A 26,986-nucleotide genomic window follows, 5' to 3' on the forward strand; every position below is an offset into this window, starting at 1 on the left:
ACGACATTCACCTCACTCTCATAATGCTATTTTAATAACAGTAGAAATTAAACTCGGGCGCGTCCATTAAGGTTTGGCATGGGAGGGTGCGACGACGACAAACTCTTCTGAATCACGACACCACGCATGCGCAGACGCCGAATACGCTACTGGCGTACCGGAAGCCTGCATTTTGCGCGGACCCCAGCAGCGGCCACTGTTTTATTTTTGATTTCCAGCGATATCAGAAGATACACTTGATGCAGGGAAGGCAGTCCGATGTCGGGTTCTTAAGTGTCATTATTTCAACACGTTTTCCGAATGAGTCTCCAAGACACATTCTAACTGGCACCAATCAAGCTGAATCCTCATAAGTGCTCTCGTCACTCGCTCCATGCCACCTGATTTACTTCGCACTCATGCGTTCTCGACCAGTATACTGTAGCTAAACATGGACGAGCAACGCAAAAGAAACAAACACAGCATCTGCCCTCTTCCTTTTAGAGCGACAGTGGTAGGAACACAGCTCCTTTTAAACGGAAGCTAAAATGTGCCGTGAAGTGCTGCCACCAGCTGTCGCGGTGAAACGAAAGGCCGCCCGCGAGCGCCCACGACCGGCAAAAATTCGAGGCTTAAGGGCGCTGACACCGGTCTATTACAGACCACCCGCTGCGGATGCTCCTACTACGGTACAAAACACAGCCAGCGCGCGCGGACAAAATCCTCCCTGCTGGCGGTCTATTTTGAAGGAATGAGGAGCGAAGGTTAGATGGGCGGGGACTAATGCGCAATTAATAGCGCGGTTCGCCGCTAATTACGTTCGTGACCGGGCCAGCAACACCCAGAGCCGGTTCTTGCCGTGGAGGCGCGAGGAAGATTGCAAAAAAATAATATTAAAGATCGCCGCTGCAAGCACTAATCGCTGCGTAGCGTGGAAGGTACCAAACGCGAATCAATTTGCCGTGGGAATGCGATGTATGAACGGCAAGAAAGTATTGAAGTCACTAATATGAAAGAAAAAAAAAATTAAATTATGCTGCCCTCAGGCAATATAGGGCATCTGCGGTTGCAACTGATTTTGTTCTTCGCAAATGGTTTTAGCATTTCAAATCTCTAAAGAGTTTGTCACTTCAGAACTTTGTTTCGGCCTGCCTGTGCCTATACCCAATGCAGGGCATTAATTGTGTAACCGTTGATAACGCGCGCAATCCAAGAGTGCCACGTTGGTGGAGACTTTATAAGGTTACGCCCGATCTAACCTTCAGCGACGGCACTGTGACAGTTTTTGACCAGAAACCAAGTCAAAACGGATAAGAATAATGACAGACACTTGGAGTCGGTGGATGGCAAAGTGGATGCTTTGTACTCATCACTTCCGCATACGGTGGCACCAAGCAATCCTAACCCGCTGACGGCAAGGTTTTCTAATCGGTCTCAAGTTTGTCCATGGATAAGATCAGATCTCCTCCACTCCAAACAGGAGGGGCCAGACAGCCGGCCCTCGACGAATGTGAATGAGCCGTCGGCCCAAAGTCATAAAGAAATGAACGAAAATAATAATTAAGCGCTCGAGTCTGCTTGTGAAAACAGCTGGTTCTGTAAAATCGAGTGGGCGGCTTGTGAATGGATATAGAATACACAAATATAACAAACCAGAGCCGTTTACAACGCGCACCAAAACTTCCAAATGGGGAAACTATGTGCTTTTAGCCCAATGAAATTTGTTATCTTCGATTTTAAAGGACTATGCAATAAATTAATTGAGATTACTTAAAGCAGACGAGAGATAGGCATTTCATCACTCGTCACCCCAATGCAAGGATTTTTAAGCTAGCATCAATAACAACGAAGATATAGACGATTAAAAATTACGCTCCTCCTCTCCCCTCTCAACTAGTACACGCGGGGCACCAGACAAGAATAAAGAAAACAGGTCCGGGACTGGGCCCCGCCTTTGAATACGTCATCTGATGACGTTCGCTTTGCAACTTCCGGTTGTCGCTCCTATCCCCCCAGCAGCAGCGTCGACGGCGTGGCGGCATCTCTCCGGTCTCTCTTCGCCTTCCTGGATTGCAGCGCGCGTCGGGTTTCTTTGCTTGTCGTCTGTTGTAGTTAGCAGTAATAAACCCGGACCTCGAGGTGCGACAGCTCGCTTTTACGGCCGCGATGGGCATCGAGCCCTATGTGTGCCCACGAAGAGCCGTGCGAGTGGCTCCGGAACTCCCGACAGGAGGCGGCGGCAGAGGAAAATTGAAACCACATGCGCGAAGGCAATGCCCTGGCCCGCGAGGGTCGCGCGGCGGCACGAGCAGACGATTTTTACGGCTACCGGAAGTGTGCCCGTGACGTTATGGCTGCCGTGGCTCCAGCGAATGACAGCGTGTGGTGGCCTGGCGACGTCATTGGTAGTGTGACGTCTTTCTTCCACGATTTTAGTTACAAAATAGGTCACTACGAGCACACCAATCGGCCCGCGAATTTTAAAAAACACGTTTTTTTATTTATAATAAATTGCCGGCTCAGTTAATAATAATAATAATAATAATTGGTTTTGGGGGAAAAGGAAATGGCGCAGTATCTGTCTCATATATCGTTGGACACCTGAACCGCGCCGTAAGGGAAGGAATAAAGGAGGGGTGAAAGAAGAAAGGAAGAAAGAGGGGCCGTAGTGGAGGGCTCCGGAATAATTTTGACCACCGCCGCCGCTGCGTTTTTATGGAGGAAAAACGCTAAGGCGCCCGTGTGCTGTGCGATGTCAGTGCATGTTAAAGATCCGGAGCCCTCCACTACGGCACCTCTATCTTCCGAAGACTTATGCTTTATGTGAATGTTCATTAGCATCATTTCTAAACATAGAAAACATTTACAGGCGACTTTGAATTCTTTGCATAGTCCCTTTAAGGAGTTCGCGGGTTTTCCAGGAACAGTTCCTATTTCTCACAAGTTGTGGAAAAAAAAACAGACACAAAAGGGGGCCGCACGTTTCGCAGTTTTCTACAGAATTACGAGTCCTATACACGTATGTGTATTCTGTGAAGTACACACGCGAGAACACATACTCGATCAATGCACAGCATTTATGCATGCCTTACGAAATTGTAGCGACGGAGAAGCACTGCCTGCTCACCGCGCTTCGCAAGAGCTACGGAGTACTGGGATTACGAAAGAGAAAGGGTTTGCCTAACCTCCGGCCACGGCAGATTTCGTTATTCCTAGCGAGACCTTAGCAGACTTGGAGGCTTTCCGCAGGCCACCAACAGATGAGCGTTTCGCAAAGGCCTCGCACAGCTGCCTCGACTACTGTGTGTTCAGCGCTAGTTTCAACGTGTGCGGCCCGGATAGCATAAAACCGTCGTTAGCCTGTGTGCAAAAGGTTGTGCGATTCCGAAACAATTCAGTGTCTCCTTCTCCGGTCTTTAGTAGCTGTACACAAGAGACAAGGCTCTCGTGATGACCTTGGTGCTACAGCGCGCAAGCCATTTACGCCGTTGTCCTGCTGCGTAATTAGCGAGCAGAAAGACATGCTAATTAATGTAAAAGGCCGTTGGAACTGCCACAAATGGAGCACTTGTGACAAAATCACGCGCTGATTTCTCATTCAGAAAATTCGCGACGCGTTCGCCATCGGCAGGAAAATGGCCCGAACAACACAGCGTCACAAAGGGCGAGTTGCAGAACTCTCTCTGCTACACACTCACTCATTTCAAGAAGCGGTTGCGTAAAGATATATGCTCGTTGGGCAGCTCAGCCAACTGTAGCGAGGCCTCGTCGAACTTAACGCGGAAACGCAGGGCTGCCACAAACAAGAAAGAAAAAAGAAAGATCCGCTTCATGAACCAAATGTTCGAACAGTTCACATCAGCAAGAAGCAATAAGGACGGCTCGCCAACTAGACATGAAAAACTAGGAAGCAGCTGCCGTTAACTGTATAGGAGCAATAAAATTCCGCTATAAGCGTCAGTTCTTTTTTCATCGTCATGACCAGCGGTCGTCAAACTATCTGGATTTCAGCTTGGAACATGTTGACCAGCTTGCGCAATATAGAAAGAAGAAAAGACAGGAAGAGAAAGAAAGGAATAAAGAGGATGATGAAGGACGGAAGGAAAAAGTGAAAGAAGAAAGGCAAGTGAGGTAGAAAGAGAAAGGGAAAGAAAGGTCTGATTATGTGGTGAAGCCGAAGATATCCGTTGAGAAAAACCAGCTTCAGGCAAATTCAGCTTAAAGTGAGCGCTCTAATAAGACGTCTACAATGATGTGAATACCCTTGAGTGAATGCAGTTTCTTAAATGTGAGCGCCGCTTTCTCATTTCTTCAGAAGAGAAATTTCCCGGCACCAAAATCCCACACACAATAAAGGTTACTGAAAGAAAACAAGTGAATCTGAAATGTCGTACTGCGCTGCCTTGCACACGACAGCAGCCTTCGTACTACGGCTTGTGATCCCAGCGGGTTCCTGTGCATTTCGTGGAAACAGTGTTGTCAACGCGTGAGCGAAACTGGCCTTTCTTACCATTTGCTTCCTTGAAATTTTGCCTGCTCAGAGTTATTTAAGCTATGCGCAGCGCGACGGCGCCACTACAGCTCTGTCCCCAACACGACGCTGGCATAGACTTCCGCTAGGACTGCTGAGACGCCAAGCCAATATTTCACAGAAATCACGACTATAATTGCCGCACTTAGCCGGCGGTGGATGCATCGACTGTTCTGTAGAGTTTCTCCAGCTCCTCTGTACCAGCTCCCCGAATCGGAGCATACCGAACTGTATATGTTTGCCCCCAACACGAGTTTGAGCAGTAGATACGTTAGTCACCGCCCCCGTCCGTCTTTGAAAACCGGCAGCTAGCTGACGACGTGGTATTACATGGACTGAGAACTGATTTCAAGTCATTCGCAAGTCATCCGAGCATTCCTCACTTTTCTTTTACCATACAGGATGCCGGAGAACAAACTTTGAATAAGCCCTCGCGTAACAAGCCTGCCTTACCGACTTACAGTCATCCTCTCTCTGTCTTCGTTGTATCCTCTCTCCATCCATCCTCTCTCTGTCTTCGTTGGCTCGTATTCTGACCTCTTTCTACCCACTACCCGCCGCCCTCTAATAGTGTATCAGGCTTGACACGTGTGCCCAAAGCTTGCCTCTCTGCCTTTACACACGAAGTTTTTCGTCTACACACGAAGTTGGGCTTCCTGAAAAAACACAAAGCAAAGTGAGCAAGGTTTGAGGGGAAGCCTCCGGTCGCTAAGCAACTTTTCGACAAGAGGACTTAATTGCTTGTCTCCTCTTGTCGCAACGTTAGCCAGCTGACTCGTTTCACTCTGTTTTGTGCAGTCGTTTCGTACTTCGCTTCAGATAACTTACTTTTTTCTTTTGTCCTGATATGAAAGAATCCACCTTGCCGTAGGCTCCCCTTTAACAGACAGTGTTGATACGACGCAAAAGAGAAATTCTCGAGTGTGGAAGCCAACCTTCACGCACCTATAACCATTGAACGAGCTAATGAATAAGCGAGAACTAGTCATCTCGGGGGCGTCAGCGACCCAACCAAGTGTAATGCATCCATCAGATTGTGACAAGCAGCGAGAAGAGGAGGAGGAGGAGGTCAGCCGGGAAGTGGAAGGGGAGTGGAGGCGGGGACGGCGTGCGAGGGCCACAAAGCACACAGCTGTTCTTCTCACTACAGAGCATACGCACAGCTCTGCGACGCAATGGGGTGAATTAAGCGTCACTCGGGAGACGCGCGCCACTTTACGTACGTAAACACACATGTGTTCACTTGTGTACCTGTACTGCGCATGGGTGCCTGCCACTGGCTGTGAGCGCATCGGCGTGAACATCACCGTAGGCGCCTGACAACCCAGTTGTTTACGATTGACATTCCCAATGGCCGAAGACGCGCTCTTCATTGACCAAGACAGCCATCGACTCACGCTCGTATACATGGCCCGCCCGGCATCACCGCCTGCTGGACCTTCTATGAATGATGCCGTTATATTAACCTTCTCGTGCACGCTGATTAATCGCTTCCATAACTGTCAGGGTGTAGACCATTGGGCTTTATCCGCCCGCAGTACGCTTCATGTGAATTTATGGTCCCCTTCTCAAACGTATTTTCATTTGTGCCCTATGAGAAAATGGGAAAAAGTTTCGATACATGCTTTTCATGATAGTTTTTTTAAAGAGCGGGAAGAGGCGGCGGGGGGGGGGGGGGGGGGGGCAGTGTAGCGCTCTCCACTCGCAGATGTAACCAAAGTGTACATGGGTAGCTGTGCACATTGAAGCTTCGTTATAAACGCCACTATGTATTTACCGCTATATCCTGCTTCTGATATTCACCTGAGATTCCGTCTAATGCCAAGACTTCACGTTTTAAAATCAAAGCAGTCGCTCGTTATCGAAACGATCATCTCGAACCCCAGACCTCCAATCATCGCTCCCGAGCTCACACCAATAAGAGCGCCTGTTCCAGAATTCGGACGTTGTACACTTTTGACTGTCAGCTGAATGGCCCACTCTACTATCTACTATGCCTAGGAGTAGAAGCAAGTAGTAGTAGTAGTAGTAGTAGAATCAAGTAGAAGTGGAAGCAGTAGTAGTAAGTAGATAGAGCACTTCATTTTAGATCAGAAATCAACTGCTATGCTTTCCTTTCTTCTCGAGTCACCGGTTCCACTCCCAAGTTGCTAGCGGTAAGGCGTTGGTGCCTAAAACGTTTTCTGTTTACTTTATCTGTGATCACGACGAGCACTCAACGCGGGCACAAGGCACAAGCTCCAATAAGCGAGCTTCTTTAAGCTTGTACCAAACTTGCTTTCCACTTTCTTCGTAGAGCGAAGAATCTTAAGTTGCTTTTCTGATTGCGTCTTTCTCCCTTTCTATTACTTGATGATTATGGATTTTTATGATGCAAGGGCAACTGTGGCCAAAAAGCGCCAGGGCACAAGGTATTTTCTTCTACTCAAGGTGGGGTCAAAGACCCATTTCCCAAGCATTTCGCCTTAAATAAGCCGAGCACGGGACCAAGGGAATGCTTGTACCCCGGTGGGCACCCGGCGGCACTGGGGATCGAACCCCGTACCTCCGGCATGCAAGGCGGATGCTCAAGCCACAAGGCCACCGCTGCGGTGTTTCTCAGGCGCACATTCATCTGAGCAGATGCTATTTGACAACATTTCTATCCAATGAAGTACTAAGGCGAGGGTAGACTTGCCAAGCAGATGCACATGCCGGCTGGTGCGGGCGACGCGGCGGGGAAAGGAAGAAAGGAGCGTATATCGCCCTGTTCACTCTATTGTGTTTCGACGCATTCTCGACTGTTTGCGACAGACACGCGCTGCTCTCGACCCTTCCGTTATTTACGGCCAAACTCCTACGCCACATCGCTTCCTTATCTGGCTGCTAAACATATATCGCAGATAACGGTCAAGTATTTGCCCACGTCGTGAGAGTAAACACGGTGTCCTTGCTGATTTCGCCCGCTCCAGAAGGGGGAAGAGATACGTTCTGTGAAGTTGCGATAAGCATAGGAAGCCACTTTTTTTTTCTTTGACAGTATCAATGCGCGCGAGGCCATGGGGCGCGGTGTCACGACGCAGCTAGGGTACATCGTGGGAAAACGAGGGGGGGGGGGGGGGGGGGGACAGTGGTGTACGACGGCTCGGGAGGACGGGCGCTGTTATCCTACCCGCTAGCTAACCAGAGCTGCTAGCAGCGAAGCGTGTGTTTGAAATTATGTTCGAGTAAGTTCTGGCGGGAGGATTGTCTATTGGCTGAGGATGATGTTTTGGCGGGAATGCGAAGCGAAGGAGAGAGCGGGAGAATGGTTGTGCGGCGGCCGGGCAGATCGGTCGCGTGAGGCCGGTGGTGGTCCCGGGACCGTGGAGCTGGAGACCTGTACGTCCCCAGGGTCACTTAAGAGACTCGCCCTCTACCACTTCACGCCAACATTAGGACAACATCGGCATCAAGAGGAGAGGAAAAAAATTCGTGAGTCGCGGAAAGCATTGATGTCACAATTGGTCCCATTAGCTGAAGCGCCAAGGTGCAAAAGATGCTTGCGAAAGCACAGAGAAAAATCTTACTCCTTTTTTACCCTCATAAGGGCGTTTAGTTTATTGGGGTTTAACGTCCCAAAGCGACTCAGGCTATGAGAGACGCCGTAGTGAAGGGCTCCGGAAATTTCGACCACCTGGAGTTCTTTAACGTGCACTGACGTCGCACAGTACACGGGCCTCTAGAATTTCGCCTCCATCGAAATTCAGTCGCCGCGGCCGGAATCTAACCCGCGTCTTTCGGGTCAGCAGCCGAGTGCCATAACCACTGAGTCACCGCGGCGGATTCATAAAGGCGTATTCGTGTTTAGAGTGCAGGTTCCAAGTTAACTCTGCGAGCATTGTAGAGGTATAGCGCAATGCGACGCAGAATTAACACCCGATTCGAAAACTCGCAGAAATTTTCAGAAACATCACTGCCTGACTGATTTTTTTTTTCCAAAAGCGGGAGCCAAATGATAAGTAAAATCTTACATTCAGTGTTCGGCTCACCGTCCAAGGACATCTCAAGGGGCACATCTGTTGTAAGATGAAAAAAAAAAAACATTTACGTTGCTTCCCGAGCTGCTAGCGGTTTCGAAACCACACCCGCACACAAAAAGAAAAGCTAATCGCGCTGAAAAGGAGCTTACGAAATACTTAGTACGCGGATAACTGAGTGAAATTACAAATCATGCCACCTTTCCAGCACCGATCCGCAGGAGGCCGAGGAAGCTGTCGAAACGCCAGCAGATTATTACTGACGCAGAAAGGCGTAACAGGCAGACACCTAGCCGCCTGCTGCAAAGGTTGAAGTCGGTGTTGTGCACTGCAAATGGTCTGCGGGATAGTCTGTAGGTGTGATAAGGGTGACATTGCAAAATGGAAAGAAAATACAGCACTCATATCAGCGCACCGTTACGTCGTAGTTAGCATACTCAGCATCTGTCTTTAATCGATCGCACTGTTAGCAAAACCAGATTCCAACCGTCTTTTCCTCCTTTTCTGTTTACCGGAGAAAGGCTGACATTTGTTGTCTTCATTCCCTCAGTTCTTATGACCCATACAGTGGCAGGGCTATGAACTATCGCTATAGCCACCGACGTCTGTTTTTGCTCATATCCGTATATGTTCGCCTTTTCGAAATATGTCTATACTATAAAATACCCAGGTCATAAGGGAAGTGTCAACTGCCGCTGAGGTCAGCGACAGTTTATCACTCCCAACGGTCACTGATCTGAGGGCCGCCCAGCGCATTCCGCGCAGCCTCATTTCAACTCCTCCATAGCGTCATACGTCAGGTGAATGGATAAAACGTGCCTATAGTCTCGCTAGCCCTTCATTTCTTGATTATTTTAAGGCGAAAGCCTCGTATGGCTCATCGGAAACGGAAGCCCACGTCCGGAGTCCAGGAAAAGTTGTCCAGAAAACCCCCAATGACATCATCAGCAAAGAAAAAAAAAATTTCTTCCGAAGGTGCGGGGAATTGAACCAAGGATCTTCAGGCGAGCACGCAACCCTTAGAGCAGAAAAAAACGTCGCTTCTCAACGAATAAATATGAACGTAGTGTCTGCGTCGCCTGACGAATGTATGCTAATGAGCACACGTATAATATAAAAGGAAGGAAAAAAACGCGAATAGAAAATTAATGATTTCGCCTTCTTCGAAGCCCGTAAGCAGTCTTAAGTGACCTCCGTAATTTTCTTACGCGAAACTGCAGCGCATGTTTTGCACTTGGCGCCTGCCAAGATCCAAGGACACTTCACTTCACAGCGCTTGCCGGCTGCTTTCCGGACGCCGCTCGGCGCCTTTAAGCCCATCTGCTGAGCCCATCTGCGCGCCTACATTGACGAGGTCGGTTACGCTGCATACTGCAAGCGTAGGAATGACGGCGGGTAAAGGCCGTCAAGTCGGTCCCCACGTGACCAGACCAAGTGTCAGGTGACGCGTTCATCCGGCAACGCCGGTCTGCATTCCACTCAGGTGCCGTCGACGAGGCTCAACGACGAGAATTAAAACCGTGCAGTGGTAAAGTCGGTTCAACTGCTGTTAAAAAGGCCTTCAAAGCGCTTGACTCACTACAACTGCATACGTCATGCGCGTTCCCGTTGCACACGTGAAGGCGCGAGCGTACACAACAATCCCATGTAGGCCCATACTGGTTATTCGCAACGCTTTAACGCCAAAATGTGGATTATTTTAAAAGGCAAAAAAAAATGCAATACACGTATCGCCGCCGCCGCCCGTTGTCTCAAGCAAACGACGATGACGTCAGTGATTTAAATGCGGATCTCTGGCTGCGTTTACATCAATGCGATAGAAGTCGAATCCAATCCCCTTTTTGAGGGAAGGAGCAGGTTTTGAGAAGGAAAATCGTGACTTCTTCTCTGCTCTCTTCCGCGGCATTTTTGCACTATCCCTCAAAGAAGGGACTGGAGTCGACTTCTGTCGCATTCATGTAAACGCGGCTTCCCAGTCTAGCTCGCACCACATTTCAGCTTTTTTTTTTTGTCTGCCCCCGCATTTCAGTACACGTCATCACAAACGTCACGGGTTTGGATCGAGCGGCGAGCAATAAAAACAGCTGCTTCCTCCACGCCCAGCTCTCTTCCGCCACATCAATCGCCACTGATAGCACCGGCAACGTGCGACATCGTTCCCCGACCGTCGACCTTCGCCCGCGGACGCTTCAAACAGCCGCGAAAGGCGATGCGAGACAGGTGATGACGCTGAGCTGGGCTGTGCCTCCCATCACATCCGGAGTTGATCGCTTCCTGCTTCCGGCCCCCGCTGGCGTGTTCTGCGCTCCCTGCAGGCCTCGTGCAGTCAACGAAAGCCACGTAAGGCGGGGTGTTTACATTCGCGGAACCTACAGCAGATTCAACTTCACGTACCGAACCATGTGTAACGAGATTGTCTACAGACAGCTGAGCAACACGCGACGTGACCTTCTCTCCGATGGAAAAGAGCTCGCAATAAACCAATGCCGACGAAATATTTTGGTGCAGTTGACGATGTGTAAACGAAGTCGCGTAATGCAGACTACACGGACAAGGATTTCGCGTGGCGGATACGAATTCATAGCAACAATTAGCTGGTTTAGATCATTAGTACGGCATCTGAACTGTTGTGACATGGATGGAGAATCGCGAGATTCAAAGCTGTTTCCGCTGAAAATCAATAGGTGATTTGACTTTTAAGTGACACTATTAAACACGACTGACAATCGCTCGTCGCCTTGATTCTGTCATTACGAAAATACAGACAACTTCCAGGTGCCCAAAAACGAGTGGGCTTAAGGTTTCTGACTATTACGACGCTCTAGCCAAATTGTTTTCACGGCAGCAAAATGAAGACCCCGGTGCAACTATCTACTGAGAAAGAACTGCGCCTTGAGCTAATTACTGTGACATGACACTCTGACACTGTATAGGTCTTCACCCATCTTAATTAGCGCAAACCCCTTCGTGGACCTAACCACTTAACAGGCAGTGACCCAAAAGGGGCAACTAGATGTGCTACCTTTCTTGTTTTAATAGCGGCACTCCCCACATTAAAATCTTAACACAGTGCGACGTCTAGCACACTACACTTGGACATGAGTCAAGGAAGCCGCGGCAAATACCCTTGAGCCCTACAGCCAATGGCGTCCACCGTTCGGCATGACGTCGCGGTGAATCACATTCCGTGACATTGCAGGCGGCAAGCAGGATGCTCTACGAAAAGTATTAACAGCGATATCATGACTACCGGCCAACGCCACAGGCTACAGGGTCTCCTTTAACGGGTATTTGCAGCGGCGTTCTTGAGTTGTATCTGATTATAGTTATGCAGCCGAATGGTGTCGATGTAAAAAGCTTTCATTTACAAATTACTTCTGTTATTCGCCTCGCAGTTGACAAAACCACTCGCACAGATTTAATATGTCCCGGATTACTTCGGTACAGCCTGTGCGAAAAGTTTACAGACCAGGGGGTTTTGTTTCTTGGCCACGCCGTCTGGCTCATTATGCGTGCCCAGTTTTCCAAACCTCTTGACGGTAAGAAGAACACTGGTCCTCACCCTCCGAAGGTTAGCGCTTCCACGGATCCTACAAGTGAACACGGTTAAGATAAAAAATAACCTGGCCTCTATAGTTTTGGCAAAGGCTGTACATGCAATGCGCAGTATCGACAACCAGTGGTCTGCGAATGACCGAGCGGAGTGGATCAATACAAATCAAACTGAAGCACGACTTAACACTGCCCAAACCCCAGCGTCAACTCAGTGTCGCGCAGACTTATATTCCCTGCAAGATTCACATCAACACCCTTCTCAGGCAAGCAGTCCGGAAGCTCTTTCGCGTGCGATCTCACCCCTCCTTCCCCAACTGCCCCTAACAATATGCCAGCCTCGAGGCACTGTCTCTTTCAATGCCCAGTGGCCCTCCAATCTCCCCGTTTTCCCTCTCCCCTTCTCCTGCCTGGAGTAACTCGCTGGCGCCCCACCAATCGGAACACCACATCGGTGCTATCTGGTGTTCAGCATGCCCAGAATCTTTTGAACGCCAAATCTGCCGCCCTTCAAAATTGATTCTCTCTGTATCTTCGCAGCAGCAAGAGTAAGCACTAAATCATAAGTAGGCACACCTACTGTTCGCAGGCGCACGGATTACTCCATCCGCAGGGAACTGCAAACGTACTAAAGTGAAGAACAGAGGAAAAGAAAACACGCGGAGCTTGCCTCCTGTTAGCTACGTTGGGAGCTAATGATGAGCAAAAAAAGAAAGAATGACACAATGCGGAGTGGGTGCATGCGTCACTCGGGAGCTTAGTGAATTTAAACGCTCAGGCTGGGAATTCCGGACAGGCAAAGCATGGTGATTTGCCGCAGCGTATTCGCCTAGCCTTTTATACCACACAGAATGTCCCCCAGTGATAAGCACGCTGCATAAACAACGGACCGCGCTGTTACAGTGCTGTTTACTCAAGGCAGGCTGTTGGGGGTGCGATACGACAGCGGTGCTTTCACTTGGAACTACGGAACACGGGATCTCGTTACAACCCTTTTCTCAGTGACCGCACTCTTTTCTAGCACCCTTCTTGCATGTTTACTCCCCAGTTCCCTCCCCTACGCAGTGTAGCATGTCAGCGAATATTCACGCCGGCTAAAATCTGTTTTTTCATTAAATAGCTCTCTCTCTCTCTCTCTCTCTCTCTCTCTCTCTCGCTTTCGCGTCGGCAGTGCACGAAGCACGAGACGAGATTACTGTTCGCGCACAAACACACGCAGCACACGCAGATACCAAGCTGGAATGGTGAGACGCCTCGAGAAAATGTATCACTGACAAGTTAAAATTACGACGCCAGCGTGTCGTTGACGACGCGCTCGTCGTAGACCTGTATAATGAATGACAAAAAGTTCGATGCCCTAGCGATATGTTTCAGACCTCACGTTTTCAAAAATCAGCACATAGAAAGTGATAAACAAAAAGTAAAATAATAAGATTAATAAATATAAATAAATAAAAAATAAAAACTCTAGGTTACGCGACTTCTACAGATTTCTGGCCACACACTTTTTGTAGACTTTTTCTATAGACTGTTAGTTGACAAAAGGAAATATTTATAGGAAGGCAATAGATGAGTCCAAGAAGTCTATAGACAGACACAATCTATAGACAATTTATAGATTTATGGCCTTACACCTTTAGTAGGCTGTTTCTACAGACAGTCTATAACTAAGAATTGACAAAAGAAAATATCTATGGGAAGGCAATATAGTCTATAAGAAGTCTATAGACAGCCTATAGACCATTTTCTTAAGGGTAAGTGAACAGGTGGCACATGCTTTACTACAAAGTAGACCCTTCATCTAACTACCATGCATACATGACAATTTCAGGCCTGTTTCTTTATGCCTCAATTCGCATCATGAGCGAAATGCAACGAAAACAGACTTCGATTAAGGGCTTCTGCACTGTGCACATGCACAAACTGTATATGTTTGCTCTGCAACCACAATGATATATCGCACATACCCTTTGCATTTTCGATTTGCGCAATGGCAAGCAGTACTCGGTGCTAATAAGAGCCTCAAAATCTAGTGCAAAACATATATTTAAAAGAACAAGAAAAACAACACCACGACATCACAGAGCGCCATCATGTTTGAAACCGCGTCATGCCGTCAGCTTTTCCATCCGTCGGAAAATCCCTCGTTTGGGTGCCGTGTCGAGACGTGATGCAATACGCGGTCACACACGTTCAGCGAGCTTTTTGAAGATTTTATCTGCGGATAATCGTGCTGCATAGTGTGTTCCGAACTTATTATATCGCGTGGCCAGTGGCAGCCCGCAACTCACCGATTCACCATACAAGCGAACGGTGACACCCTACAAACATTCAAATATGGCAACGATGAGTTCCACCGAAGAATTTTTCGTTTTTCAGGGAATCTGATGAGTAAAATTAAGCCAAAAGAGAAATTTTTAGAGCTTCGAAGAACTTTAAGAAGCTAAATTGTATAATTTCTTCCAAATTGGCGGAGTTTAAAAAAAAAAGGTCTGAAATAATAATTTCGGTGTTAAATAGAGCGGAATTTTCAGTTACGGCATGCAACATAACTGTCGACAGAGAGCACTATAGTCGATATGCGTGGCCGGCTCTAAAACGAAACTCAGTGAAAGATACGGCTGCAGAACATTCGGTTCAGCTCCTAAACACGTAACGGGTGAAACGACACCTCAAACTTGGCTTTTTCTTTACTTCGCTTTATCATCACAACGTGGCGAAGTGCCGACGACTAAGGCGCCAACTGCATGCGGTGGTGGCTTCGCGCGATGAGCTGAGGGCCGCTTTGCCACTGTCGTTCATCTCGTCGCTCAGGTTCTAGTTTGGAAGACAATTTCGCCCATCGACCTGAAGTGGCTCGCGAGACTAGACAATAGCAGGGGTCACTGTGGGTACGTGATTTCCCATCTATTCTGCGAGCGGAGTTCGTTTCTAGCGCGGTTTCAGCGAAGCAGTCGATGCTCACTTCGCTATCCCATGGGGGATAGCGAAGTTCAGTGCAAGTTCAGGAAAAAGTTCAGGAAGTTCATCGGAAAAGTTCAGTGAAAGACCGCTAGAAGTTGTGGAACAAAAAAAAAGGGGCGTTGTAGAGAAATGCCACTCCTTTACAAGTTTCAGCCCCTGACAAACACAGTCAGGCACACCTGTTTAATTGTGCTTCGTGGTCTTAAAAAAAAGCTACTAGTGCAGCTCTACTTGTCTGACAACGCGATGTGAGCGAACACTGAAGCGGCCGCAGCCGAGCAACATTGCTGAAACGCGTCGCTCTGCCGCCACGTATAGTCGCTTCGCTTGGGTGTATCAGCGGCAGCATCCCTTACAAAAATGGTCTATAGACAGTATATAGACTTCTTATAGACTCGACTGCCTTCCTGCAGATATTTCTTTTTGTCTGTACATAGTCTATTGACTGTCTATAGACAAAAATCTACTGAAAGTGTATGGCCATAAATCTATAGATTGTCTATAGGCATTCTAAAGGATTTGTGTTGCCTATAGACTGTTCGCTTACGTTTGTCTATAGAGAGCCTATAGACTTTACAGAAAGCATCCTATAGACTGTCTAAAAATTTTTGCAAGAGCAGTGCGCGACGGCCATATATCCATCGTACGTCGCGTCGCCTGGGGCCTTCATGCGATTACTTCTTTATCCTTCACAGTTATGTTATCCCTCGTTGCCACACTTCATACAAAACTGCCTACAAACTAGCCATGGTTACCAACGTCGCATCAGCATAGAACTAACAGAAAACTAAACGACCAAGAGATTCGTATGTATGGCGTTCAGTCATTTACGCCAAGTTTAAGGTTATGAAAATTTACTAACCTTCCTTCGTAAAAATAATGACCTTTGGCCCACGCTTCTTGAGTTATTCACGCCGTAGTTTTAGTAATGAACGCCCGCAGAGTAGTTAAGAGTGTGTGAGTGTTCATGTGGCCCCTGAATAGCCCCGCTTGAAGAAAATAAACCCCTGGCGCATTAGAACGAAGCAAAACTGAAACTGCCGAGTTTGGGTGGCTGACTTTTGGAACAGTAACCCACCTCAGTTCCTTTCTCGAATCCCGTTATTAAGATGCTAAAGGGACTTGATTAAAAAGCGCTTGTGAACTATCCTTCCCTTTGTTGCTTTATAGTTTTCTGGCTTTTATTCCAATCTCCCTGTGGAGTTCGCTGACCTTTCCGCGAACCAGTCGGTCTCGAGTTCTCGAGGAAGACCGCACCAGTGGTGTCGGAAGTGGTTGCATGGTGATCAGCGTGTCGCCCACAATGGGACCCGGTCCCGTCCCTGACTCCCGTTCTTGCAGCGGACATCCTTGTTTACTCCGCGCCGTCACGGGCATAACCCGTATTGGAGAAGCCTAACCAGATACAGCTGTCTACATGTGTGCGGCGTCAAGGGGTTGCTGAGGCTTCGGGAATGCAGGAGATACGGCTGGGTACGAGCCGAATGACCACGAGAGCGCATAATTCCCTTAACGGCTGTCTTCTCTTTTTTCTTTTTTGTTTCTGTAAACAACTTGAGTGATTGTCTCGTCGGCATATGTTTGTCTCGTATGCACATGTGGGAAAGACAAAACAGATGACAATGTTAGTAAAGTAGTAACGGCTGTGCCATGGGTGCCCTGGAAAATGGTAGTCGTGGTAGTGCTGTTTGCGTGTTTAATCAGTACTCTGTCCCCAATCTGTGATTAGTTGGCGGAAACCTTAATTTCCTTTCCCCAACCACTGGTTGGTGAGGTGAGTCGCTTGCAATCTTAATGGTTGCTGTCCCCGCTAAGGGCGGAGACAGAGGGTTTAAAAGCAAGCGCTCTGGGTTGAACCAGGGCTGAATTCGTCTGATCAACGATTTAGTCATGTTTTTTTCAAACTTCAAACTTCAGAGACTTTATTTCTTCCTTACGCAGAAAAAGGAAGCTGAGGCAAAAGGCCTGCAGCGCCTGACGAGGCCTCAGCTTCCTTGTACAGTTTGCAGTACAGCGCAGAGGTTAAAAAAAATGTAAATACTTTTCTCCTTGCTTGTTTCCTCTTGTTTTATTCATGTTGTAAATGAATGAGTAACGTGAATGTTTGCGAGTTAGAACCACCGGGTCATCAAGAAACCCCGATTTCATCAACAACAAGGTGTTTCCTCTCATCGCCACCTGAAGGGAATTGCAACTGGTGCAGTCAGAAGAGGGGAAACAACTCTCCCCACATGATCTCAGCCTTGTCAAAAGGCATGGTTAGAGGCGCCTTAAAGGGAAGGACCGTTGAAAGATCCATTTCTTGCCACAGGAATGTCAAATGCGCGCTCCCCTGCTATCCGACGCTTCACACACCTGTCGGCGCAGGCAACGGAAATCCAAAACTATGGCCACTTCACCGGGCGCTGAACCTGCCGACCATAAAGATTAGCGATAAAAAACGCGATAACAACGCGTTCTTCAGGCGCCTGCTGTGCGCTCTCTCGTAAGCAGAGTGACTATAGCCTCCTCTGCAGTGCGCGCGCTCGGTTTATTGTAGACAACGTGGCACTGCTGGAAATTTTTTTTTTTTTGTGTGGCAGTGCGGCCGGCCATCTGTTTGAAGGAGGAGACCGGACAAGTGTTCTAAGCTCGGATCAGTTGGAAGTCCGAGATGTCAGGGGGCTCGGATCAGTTGGAAGTCCGAGATGTCGGGGGGGGGGGGGGGGGGGGGGGGGCATGGCTTTCGTGGTCTAATGCAGTGGGAGCCAAGAGAAATGGAAAAGGAAGAAACGAGGATTACAAAGAGATTTCTTTTAAGAACATACAGGTTCCACGTGCCCGATTAAAGCTTTCAAGGTCACTGATCTGAGTACCTCTTTATGCACGCGTGAACAACATTGGCAATGAAATGCAGTCTCAAGGTAAGACAGGCTATGAGATCGAAACCCCACTAAATAAAAATGTTCAAGTCATCCGCAATCCCTGAAGCTTAGAGGACAAAACCACAGTATTATAAGTACGCTAAGTAAACACGTAATATCCGAAGCCTGTCCGCGCTCGAAATACAAATGCAAAATAGGAGCCATGGAAAAAACAGGGGAACGGGATAGCATTTATCGGGTGTTACTTTAGCCAGTGCGGCGCGCACAAAGGGAAGCAGCTGAGGTAAAAAAAAAAAAGCGTCTGTGCCTGTTTAGCCTGCTTGGGATTCTTCGGCTTTCCGTTTTGCCTAATGCAACGGAAAACCAAGTTACCTTCAACTTCATTAGATGAAATCTGCTAGACAGCTTACCGCGCAATGTGGACAGCATTTATTCTCCTGTTCAGACACGTTCCTTTGAAAAAAAGTTTGGTGGTTCTTGGGTGTATACGCAAACGCAGCAGCAGGGTGTTCTAACATATGCACAAAGTACTCCATAATTTTTGCTAGGCAGGGCGTGACAGGTGCTTGGTCGCCGAAGCGTGCTCAGTAATATTACATAGCCGGAAATGTACACTAATTTGCTTTATTTGCTAGACCTTGAGTACTCCTCGCAGAATGACAAAATAGGTTGTCAGCTGGGCAACCTGGTCCATCATCGTCATCATCATCCTCGTCAAAACCATCGTCATCATCATCATCATCATCAACAGAAGCAGGAGCAGCCTAGCTAAGCCTACAACATAGCAAAGGCATTTCCCAATCGCCAGAGTGAACAAAAATCGACGAGGCAACGGGACAAAAGCGTGTCCTGTCGACTTCCATCTCTTACGCAATGTCCAGTGGCATAGGCAGAAATTTTATTTGGGGGGGAGGGGGGGGGGGGCTCATGCTGCAGCGCGGCCTCCTCATAAAATTTGTGGAAGGATCAAACGCGACGATAATAACTGCATTGCCATTGACAATGCCATTGTGTATTAGATAACGCTACGCACTGTCTAGACAAGTGAAATATGTATTGTTTAAAATAAAAGAATGTATTCGTATGTCTTGTAATCACGTCATACGAACTATCCCCTTATCGTTCACTCGAGGCAGACATATAACTGATACCAATGGGTCCATTTTTTGCGTATTCAATAAGTAAAGAAAATATCACACGAAGTCTAGAACTATATCGGTCCGGAACCAGCAAAGCAGTGCATGCCGCTGATACGAAAAACGTAAAGGCCATGAAATTATCAAGTAGAGGACAAACATTTTAATGGATGTTTGTCGTTCAAGAACTTTTACATTTTTCTACATATGCAACGGCCAGAGCAAAATCTCAATGACGCTGTGCTTCGTTCCAGTGTACTGCGCAGCAGCAGCTGTCACCAGTCATGTATTGAGAGTAATTGCACCGAAATTTTAGTCGCAACAGCGAGCCATCGATAGGCCCTTGAAAGTTTGCGCTAGGATGGGGCCCCTTGAGTTACATGTCTCCAGTTGCATGGGAGTTGCCACGAAATGCAACCCGATTTAGCAACGCTCGCGCCAAAATGTCTTCTCTAGTCTGAAGAAGACACTGTAGGCGGCAAAATCCACTCCTCCTCCGGCGCCGGTGGCTGTTTTGGTCAGCGAGGCGTGACAGTTCGAAAAAAATTCGGGGGGTCCTGAAGCCCCATAAACCCCCCGGCTACGCCCCTGGCAACGTCCCTTCCTATTCCAGGGAAGCAAGCTTCCCCGGCCGACACATCAGCCATTCTGATTCCCTCAGACCTCCTGTCCCTTTTTCCACCCTCCCTTATGCCTCTTACCACGGAAAACGGAAAAATGGAAACGCCAAGGCGCTCGCACAAAAGCTCGCGTGTCAGCCTTTTAAACCGTGCCGCCTGTATGCACCCACGTATCAACGACGTCCTTCAATAAGACCGGGGCCTTTCGATTCCACGCGTTATATTCTGCGCGCCCCTAAGGCTTCTCCGAAACAATCCGGCCGCCCACACGGCTTCCGCGCCGTGCACTTGATAGGCTCGGCAGAATTAGAAAGAAAAGCGCGGAAAATATGACCGGCCGCGATGTACGGCCGTGATACTGAAAAGGCAGCTGCAACGAGGTCGCCACTCGCAATGAGAATTCTACAACCGGCGCTCTCGGCGCAAGAACAACGACGCTTCCCGCGAACTTCGTTTTCATTCTTGTTCCCCCCTTTCTTCATCCATCGCTGCTCCAGACAGTCGTAGATTTTCTTGTTCTCGTTTATTCTTTTCCCTGTCTGCTTGGTTTTGTATATTGGCTCGCCTCCCCACCCCAGGCGCGCACATTTGTTAGAGCTCTCTTTAAAAAAAAATGTTAAGCGAGAGAGGGAAAAGGGGGAGGCTTTATCAGCCAGCGCTCTTCGGCACGCCCGTTTGATGCGTGAAGGTTCTGAGAAAAAACAAAAATATCGTTTTTATACCCTTTCCCGGTGGGCGGTAAACTATACGCATGTCAGGCCGCTTATACTTCTCGGAATACGGAGTGGCGAGGGAGAGGAGGGGTGACAAAAGTGAGAGAGAGAAACCGTAAACCGCCCGCGAGACTACAAAAGACGCGCCAGCTGCGTTTCGCTCATCGCTTTTTTGCCACTTTCCTGCGCTATTCTTCTTCCTGGTAGCGGTCGTCTCCCCCTCCCCCCCTCGCTTCCGACGTGACAGAGTGCTAATTAATCATCAGCCACTCGGCTGCTGCAGTCCGGCCGGGAGGAAGCCTCGCGCACGCATGGAAAGGCCGCGGCGCGAACGTGCGGCCGCATGTGCTGCGCATCCTGCCGCAGCAGTCAGGCAGTCTGCACGACCGCGACTCGACCGGTGCGTGTGAACAGTGCGCACAGGTGCGGGCGCGCAGGTTCACCAATTCCCGTACGCGCGGCAAGCTTGCAGAGAAATCGAGGACGAGGAGGAAGGGGAAGAGGGAAAAGAAGGCGAGGGGGGCGGCTGAGGCCGGGTGCAGTTGTGCGTATTGGTTGTCGAACATTCTGCAAAGGCCACCAGACTAGACACACTTGCAGCTCGCAAAAATAATAATAATAATAATAATAATAATAATAATAATAATAATAATAATAATAATAATAATAATAATAATAATAATAATAATTGGTTTTGGGGGAAAGGAAATGGCGCAGTATCTGTCTCGTATATCTTTGGACACCTGAACCGCGCCGTAAGGGAGGGGATAAAGGAGGGAGTGAAAGAAGAAAGGAAGAATAGGTGCCGTAGTGGAGGGCTCCGGAATAATTTCGACCACCTGGGGATCTTTAACGTGCACTGACATCGCACAGCACACGGGTGCCTTAGCGTTTTTCCTCCATAAAAACACAGCCGCCGCGGTCGGGTTCGAACCGGGAACTCCGGATCAGTAGTCGAGCGCCCTAACCACTGAGCCACCGCGCGGGGTCTCGCAAAAATCCGCGGTTTCTGTTTGTTATGTTTAGTTTTCTTTGTTTTAAGGTGGTGTTCTCAGGCGAAACAATGGCGCAGTATATCGCGAGCCATAACTTTTTTTTTTTTGCTGGCCTATTACACGGATTCACCTAACAGAGGTGGATTCATGCGCCACTATTGGAGAGGGCTGTTGAGATAAAAAAGAAGTGGGGGGGAGGTCCTATTCGTACAATGCACTGAACTCTGGCGAGGATCTTCGTCCGGAAGGAGAGCGGAGAAGGTCTGGAAGTTTTTATTTCTTCTTTTTAAACTAACACTTTTTCAAGTTCGCAAAGTATTTTTATTTTAATTCAGAAGTTTTAACTATCACAGTCACCAAATGCGAAATCACCCAGGCCAGAGGTGCACTCAGGGCTACCGTCACGTGGTTACCGTCACGACGTTAACGTCACGTGGTTACCGTGACGTGATTAACGTCGTGTCCACCGTATAGTTGAGCATGACACACAACCTGAGTGGTAATAAGCAGCCTATACACGCAGACGCTTGTTCTGGCTCGGTGCTCCCTTTAAGCTTCGTTTTTTCTTCTTTTTTCTCTCGAGCATAAACGTGCTCTTAAAGTTAGCAGAATTGCGAAGACTCCATCATAATGGCTTAAAACGCCACAGAACAAAACGTAACGAAATAACGCAAAATACGCGAGTCATAGCACTGTGACCGGTGAAGATCAACTCGGTGGATTTGCCCTACAGCAGGAAATTTGAGCGGTAAAATTCGGAGGGAAGAGAAAATGTTTACTAAGTTTCAGAGAATTTTAAGAACAGCAACAGTCTCACTTTATCCAAGTTCACGTAGTTTTAAGCTGCTGAAGGGAGAAAAAAAAGCCTGAAATAGAGAACTTGGGATCTAATTGAAAGAATTTGCGGTTACGGCTTCGAACATCAACGACTGCGATGAAGACGCCCCTTTTTCATAACAGTGAACACATGACAATGAAAATGTAAAAATACTCAAGGCGCAAATATCGTACGCATATTATTAATGTATCGGGAGACCAATCAAGATGTGGGCGCCCTTTAGAAAGCGCTTGGGATACTTTCGAGAACACAGTTCAAATCACGACAACACTAAGCCTGCAATAATGGATTAATACATGTTATAATATTAATATATAATAAATTAATCAGGAATTCTCTACAGTGGCGTGCTTCGCAGCGTAGAGTGCAGGACACTGTAGAGAACTCCTGATTACTTTCAACCTCCCAGAGTTATTCAACATGCACCGGCGTTCCAGTACACGGGCGTTTCCTCCTTTCGCCGCCGTGCAAATTTGGCTCCCGGGATCAAACCTCCAACGCGTTCGTTTGAGAGCGCGTTCAAAGCCGGATCTTCTTCTGGCAAGTAACTCAACATCATTACGCCCACCTGGCACCAACTACACCACGCAACGCGTCTGCTCTGGCGTATTAATGACATCTGGCCTGCCGATACCACTCCGGCCATCTGCAAACTGAAGGAAGATTCCGTCCCGACTCCATACCTGCCATTCACTACAGTCAGTATACCGCGAGCAAGGACTAACCAATCCCAGGCAAGGACTACCCCCCCCCCCCCCCCCCCCCCCCGCGAGCTTAAGCCCATCACCTACGCAATCATCCCGCGCGCCGTGGCCAACCACTCTCAATGCCAAAAGTAATGTCATACGGGGAGGCTCTAATCCACGAATAACGCGTATCTGCCACGGGGGCCGCAAATCAAGCGCTCCGGGGGGCTCCTCCTAACGACAGTGCGCGCTGCGGCGTACGCAGCTTGGCACGCACGTTAACCACGGAGGCATAATGACGGAAAATGCGCCGCTCGGGTGGCATCGCTGCAACGCAAACGGGAAGCGGGACGTTCAGAGGCGGAAGACGCCGGGCCGCGCAGTGCGTAGTGTACTTCTCCGATGGCAGCGCACGTTACGACACGGCACCAGCAGCAGCAGCACACACACCATTATCGTTATCATTATTACCCTTACCGGCGACTAGAAAGCACGACGTGGCCTCTGCGTATAGTCAGGAGCACGCAACGGTATACGTTTAAGTCGTCGCCATCGTCATCAGCTTTCGCTGGAGAGCGTCCAGGGAGAGGGGAGGCGAGTCCTGGCTGCGAGATATGCGGGCAGGAATCGTGACCCGCGCAGAAAGACGTCCCGCTTCTTCTCTTCTTCATTTTTGTTTGCCCTCCTCTCTTTGAGTCCACTGTTCTCTTTGAATCTCGACATTTATTTTTTTTTACTTTGCTCAGTCAATCGTTCGTCCCCTTTTCCAGCGGGGTAGGTAGGTACAGGAGACACCCGGAAGGAAGGCAAAGTTAACGGTACACGTATTTCACGCGGTCCAGACGTGCGACGCTTCGGTCGCCCCATCTACTTCTTCTCTCTTTCGCTCTCTCTTTGCACCACAGTATGTGCCGATGTTCGCGGTGCCCCCACTCCCCCCCCCCCCCCCCAAAATAAATAAATAAATAAAACGCCCGGGAGAATTTACAACGTTGGCTCCGCCTACTGGAAATCAGTGAACGCGCGTGTGTGCGCGTGCGGTGGTTATAGAACGAGCTGCTGCAAGAAAAAAAAAAAATCCGCGAGCACCGCGACCACCTGACTGTACCCCTGAACTATAACGCAGACTAAGGATGACAACATAAGGAAGCAGAAGACGTGCATTGAAAGACAACCTGAAAGCTTTCCTGCCTTAATCCGACGGTAGAGACGCTATAGTTGAGAGAGGCTCAGTGCAATGGCACGTAATTCTACAGACCTAGACTTTAACCTCGGGTCGATGGGTAAGGTTTTGTTGAGAGTGTTTCTCAGTGTGAAAATTTTCTATTAAAGTTGTGAGTTTGACTGACTGTCTGTGTGAGTCAGCTCCTGTAACTAGCAGTTTGCCCTTGTGCATCCTGTAAATATATTTTCTCTTTGTCTCCATCATCTGGCATCAATCATCGTCTGCTCCTTCAACGCCGTCGAATTCACGTTTGGAGAGATCCTGTGCCCCTCCGAAGAAACGCAAAGAACCATCTTGAATTTACTATGTGGCTATTCGAGCTTCGCATTAAACGACAGCTGCAGCTTCGATGCGTGCAGCTACGACTGCAATTTGCGCCACCATAATATGATAATTAACCTAATTATTTTAGCTAAAGTGCTAAGCATCACTGACCCCAAATAGGGGCTGGTTCAAATGGCGAATGTAAACTTAGAGAAGGTATGCTCGTCATGTAGATATTGTGCGCAGCAGGGCTGTCTTCCGTGTTGAACTCCGTCCCCTCAGTAGCTTTGTATAACTCATTTCAGGGGCGCTTATGCCTGTTTATGTTCCCATCGAAAAAATACGTGGGGTTTGCTGAAGGCTGGCCTCCTTTAGCAAGATTTTTTTCTTTGTTTATTGTATTTAGAAAAACCACGCCGTGAACATCAAGCAGACATAAATGCGACTCCAGTGCAGTAATTCTAGTAGTGCAGTAATTCTAGTGCAATGTTAGACACCTCATCGACAGCTTTTCGACGGGAATGTTTAGCTTCCCTCCAACAGTACACCGGAAAAAAAAAAACTGACCACCGTCTTTCAAAGTAATCAAAAACTATGAAACTGTTAAGCAGTCGGGAAAAGAGTGCAACTGTAATGACCACACCCTTACTGTACAGGTATGACAACCATACTTAGCACCATTTTGGAAGGGTGCAAAGGTGCCTGTTATAGGTACGGACACTCACCTTAAGGGTGCAATTCTTTTTTTATAGTGTGGATGTGACGTGGGGAGCGGGAGAAAAGGGGATGGGGTGTGTTTAGTCCATGCCCTATTCCTTAGACATGCAGGTTCGCCCTAGAAATCTCTAAGGGCTCTGTTGCATGCCTTCATACACAGCTGGGCAGCGCTGTTCCGGAGTCGTCAACTGGTGGCAAACACTAAAGATTCCACTACCCTAGAGCTATAGCGTTGCATGAATGGCACAATGAAAAGATAACACCACAAGAAGAAAACCTCAAAAGAAGCACGTGTTTGAAGGAGATCGCAGAGAAAAGTCAGCGGAGATAGCATGTATTTCGGCGAACACAGGGGGAAAACGATTAATCAGCCACTTCCTGTGGACTACCCGCTTCAGCCAGATAACGGATAATGATAAAACGGCAGGAAAGGCTGCGGCTACGCGATAGTCACACCTTCCAGATTCACCGCCAGTATTATAGGCACTACAGTGTAGAAGAAATAAACCTAGTAAATGGTGGTGGTGAGTGGGTTTAACGTCCCAAAGCGACTACAGCTATGAGGGACGCCGTATTGGAGGGTTTAGAAAATTTCGACCACTTGGGGTTATCTAACGCGCGCTGACATCGCACAGTACACGGACCTCTAGCGTTTTGGCTCCTTAGAAATGCGACTGCGGCGGCCGGGAGCGAATCCGCGTCTTTGGATCAGCAGCCGAGCACCATAACCACTGAGCCACCGTGCGGCGAAAACTTGAAAAATGCTAGTTTTTCCGGAAAAGCCGGGTTGGGGCTTCCCGGGTGTCAAGTACCGGTGATGTCGGTATACCCCTGAGACAGGTTGGTTCGTCGTAAACGCGAGATAAGACCTGCATGTAGATAATTCTAATTTCAGTTCGGCCCAGAGAGCGAGGGTCATGTCACCAAAAGTCCGACAAATATTTCGTGTGGCCGCAACTTTAGTAACACGATACGTGTTTGCCAACGCAAGCTGAGCTTTATGTTCGGTGAAATAAAGTTGTTGCGGTCGTGGAGACGGCTATGTCCCAAATGCGTTAGCGGCAAACGTCTTCTCTCGATCAGCGCAGATATAAAAGAAACTCGATTCAAAATTCCTAAACTTGGTTGGAGTGTTGTGAGCAATCGCTCCTCATTCGAGAGGTGCGGGGTTCGATCCCCAGTGCCGCCGCGGGTATTCACCGGTGATACAAAGGGTACAAGATACCTTGACCTGGTGTTCCGCTTCTCTCTGAGGAAATGCTTGAAAAATCGGTCTTACTCCACCCTATGAAAAGAAAAATAGCTTGTGCCGTAGTGCTCTTTGCCCAAAGCTTCTCTTGCGCCATTAAAATTAATCATCATATCTGATGTCCTAACTCTATGCGATGTCCTCATCGAAGAAAAAAAAATGACGTCACTTTTTCGCGTTGCCGCGCTAAACCCTCTCGAACCGGGCAGAAATTACGAGGTGAGGGATCCTTGATGACGTCTCACCTGACTATGTCAGGCTTTTGTACGAATGTCCCAAAGTACCTACAAGGTGCATCCGCGATTATCTGCGTAATCTTTTATCACACTCACATGCTCTTTTTCTTTCTTCTTCTGGCATGTAGCGAAGCCTCAAACAAGCCAGGAGGCAGCCATATCCTCTGCTATCTTTATCGCAAGCGACCTTCATACCTTTTGTGTCGTTACCTCTGGTTGCACCCGTGTTTCGAGAGACAATTCTAGCGAAAATGCCCGCGCTGCTAACTCTGATTACTTTCCACGCGTTACAAACCATTCGTAGACAGTCGCGCACACAAGCCGCACCTACAATAGCTTTGGAAAACAGTAACGTATTGCCGGACAGGTCCTTTGTTAGCTGTCCACTATCACAGGCTGAAGTACCCCAGCATTTCACG

General features: G+C 48.3%; 1 protein-coding gene across 2 annotated transcripts in view; it reads right to left on the reverse strand.

Moving 5' to 3' along the window:
- The window catches only part of LOC144093785 (uncharacterized), a 121,031-nt gene that overhangs the window by 84,046 nt on the left and 9,999 nt on the right, over positions 1-26,986 (reverse strand). Inside the window, exon 2 of one of the 2 annotated variants that reach the window (XM_077627490.1) lies at positions 8,503-8,547. The exons of the other annotated variant lie outside the window; for it this stretch is intronic. Within the exon in view, the coding sequence (XP_077483616.1) occupies positions 8,503-8,547 (45 nt within the window). The remainder of the gene's footprint in view (positions 1-8,502; positions 8,548-26,986) is intronic. 2 annotated transcript variants of the gene reach the window in all.

The sequence above is a fragment of the Amblyomma americanum genome, chromosome 6 (genome assembly GCF_052857255.1).
Source record: "Amblyomma americanum isolate KBUSLIRL-KWMA chromosome 6, ASM5285725v1, whole genome shotgun sequence".
In the NCBI taxonomy this organism is placed as follows: domain Eukaryota; kingdom Metazoa; phylum Arthropoda; class Arachnida; order Ixodida; family Ixodidae; genus Amblyomma; species Amblyomma americanum.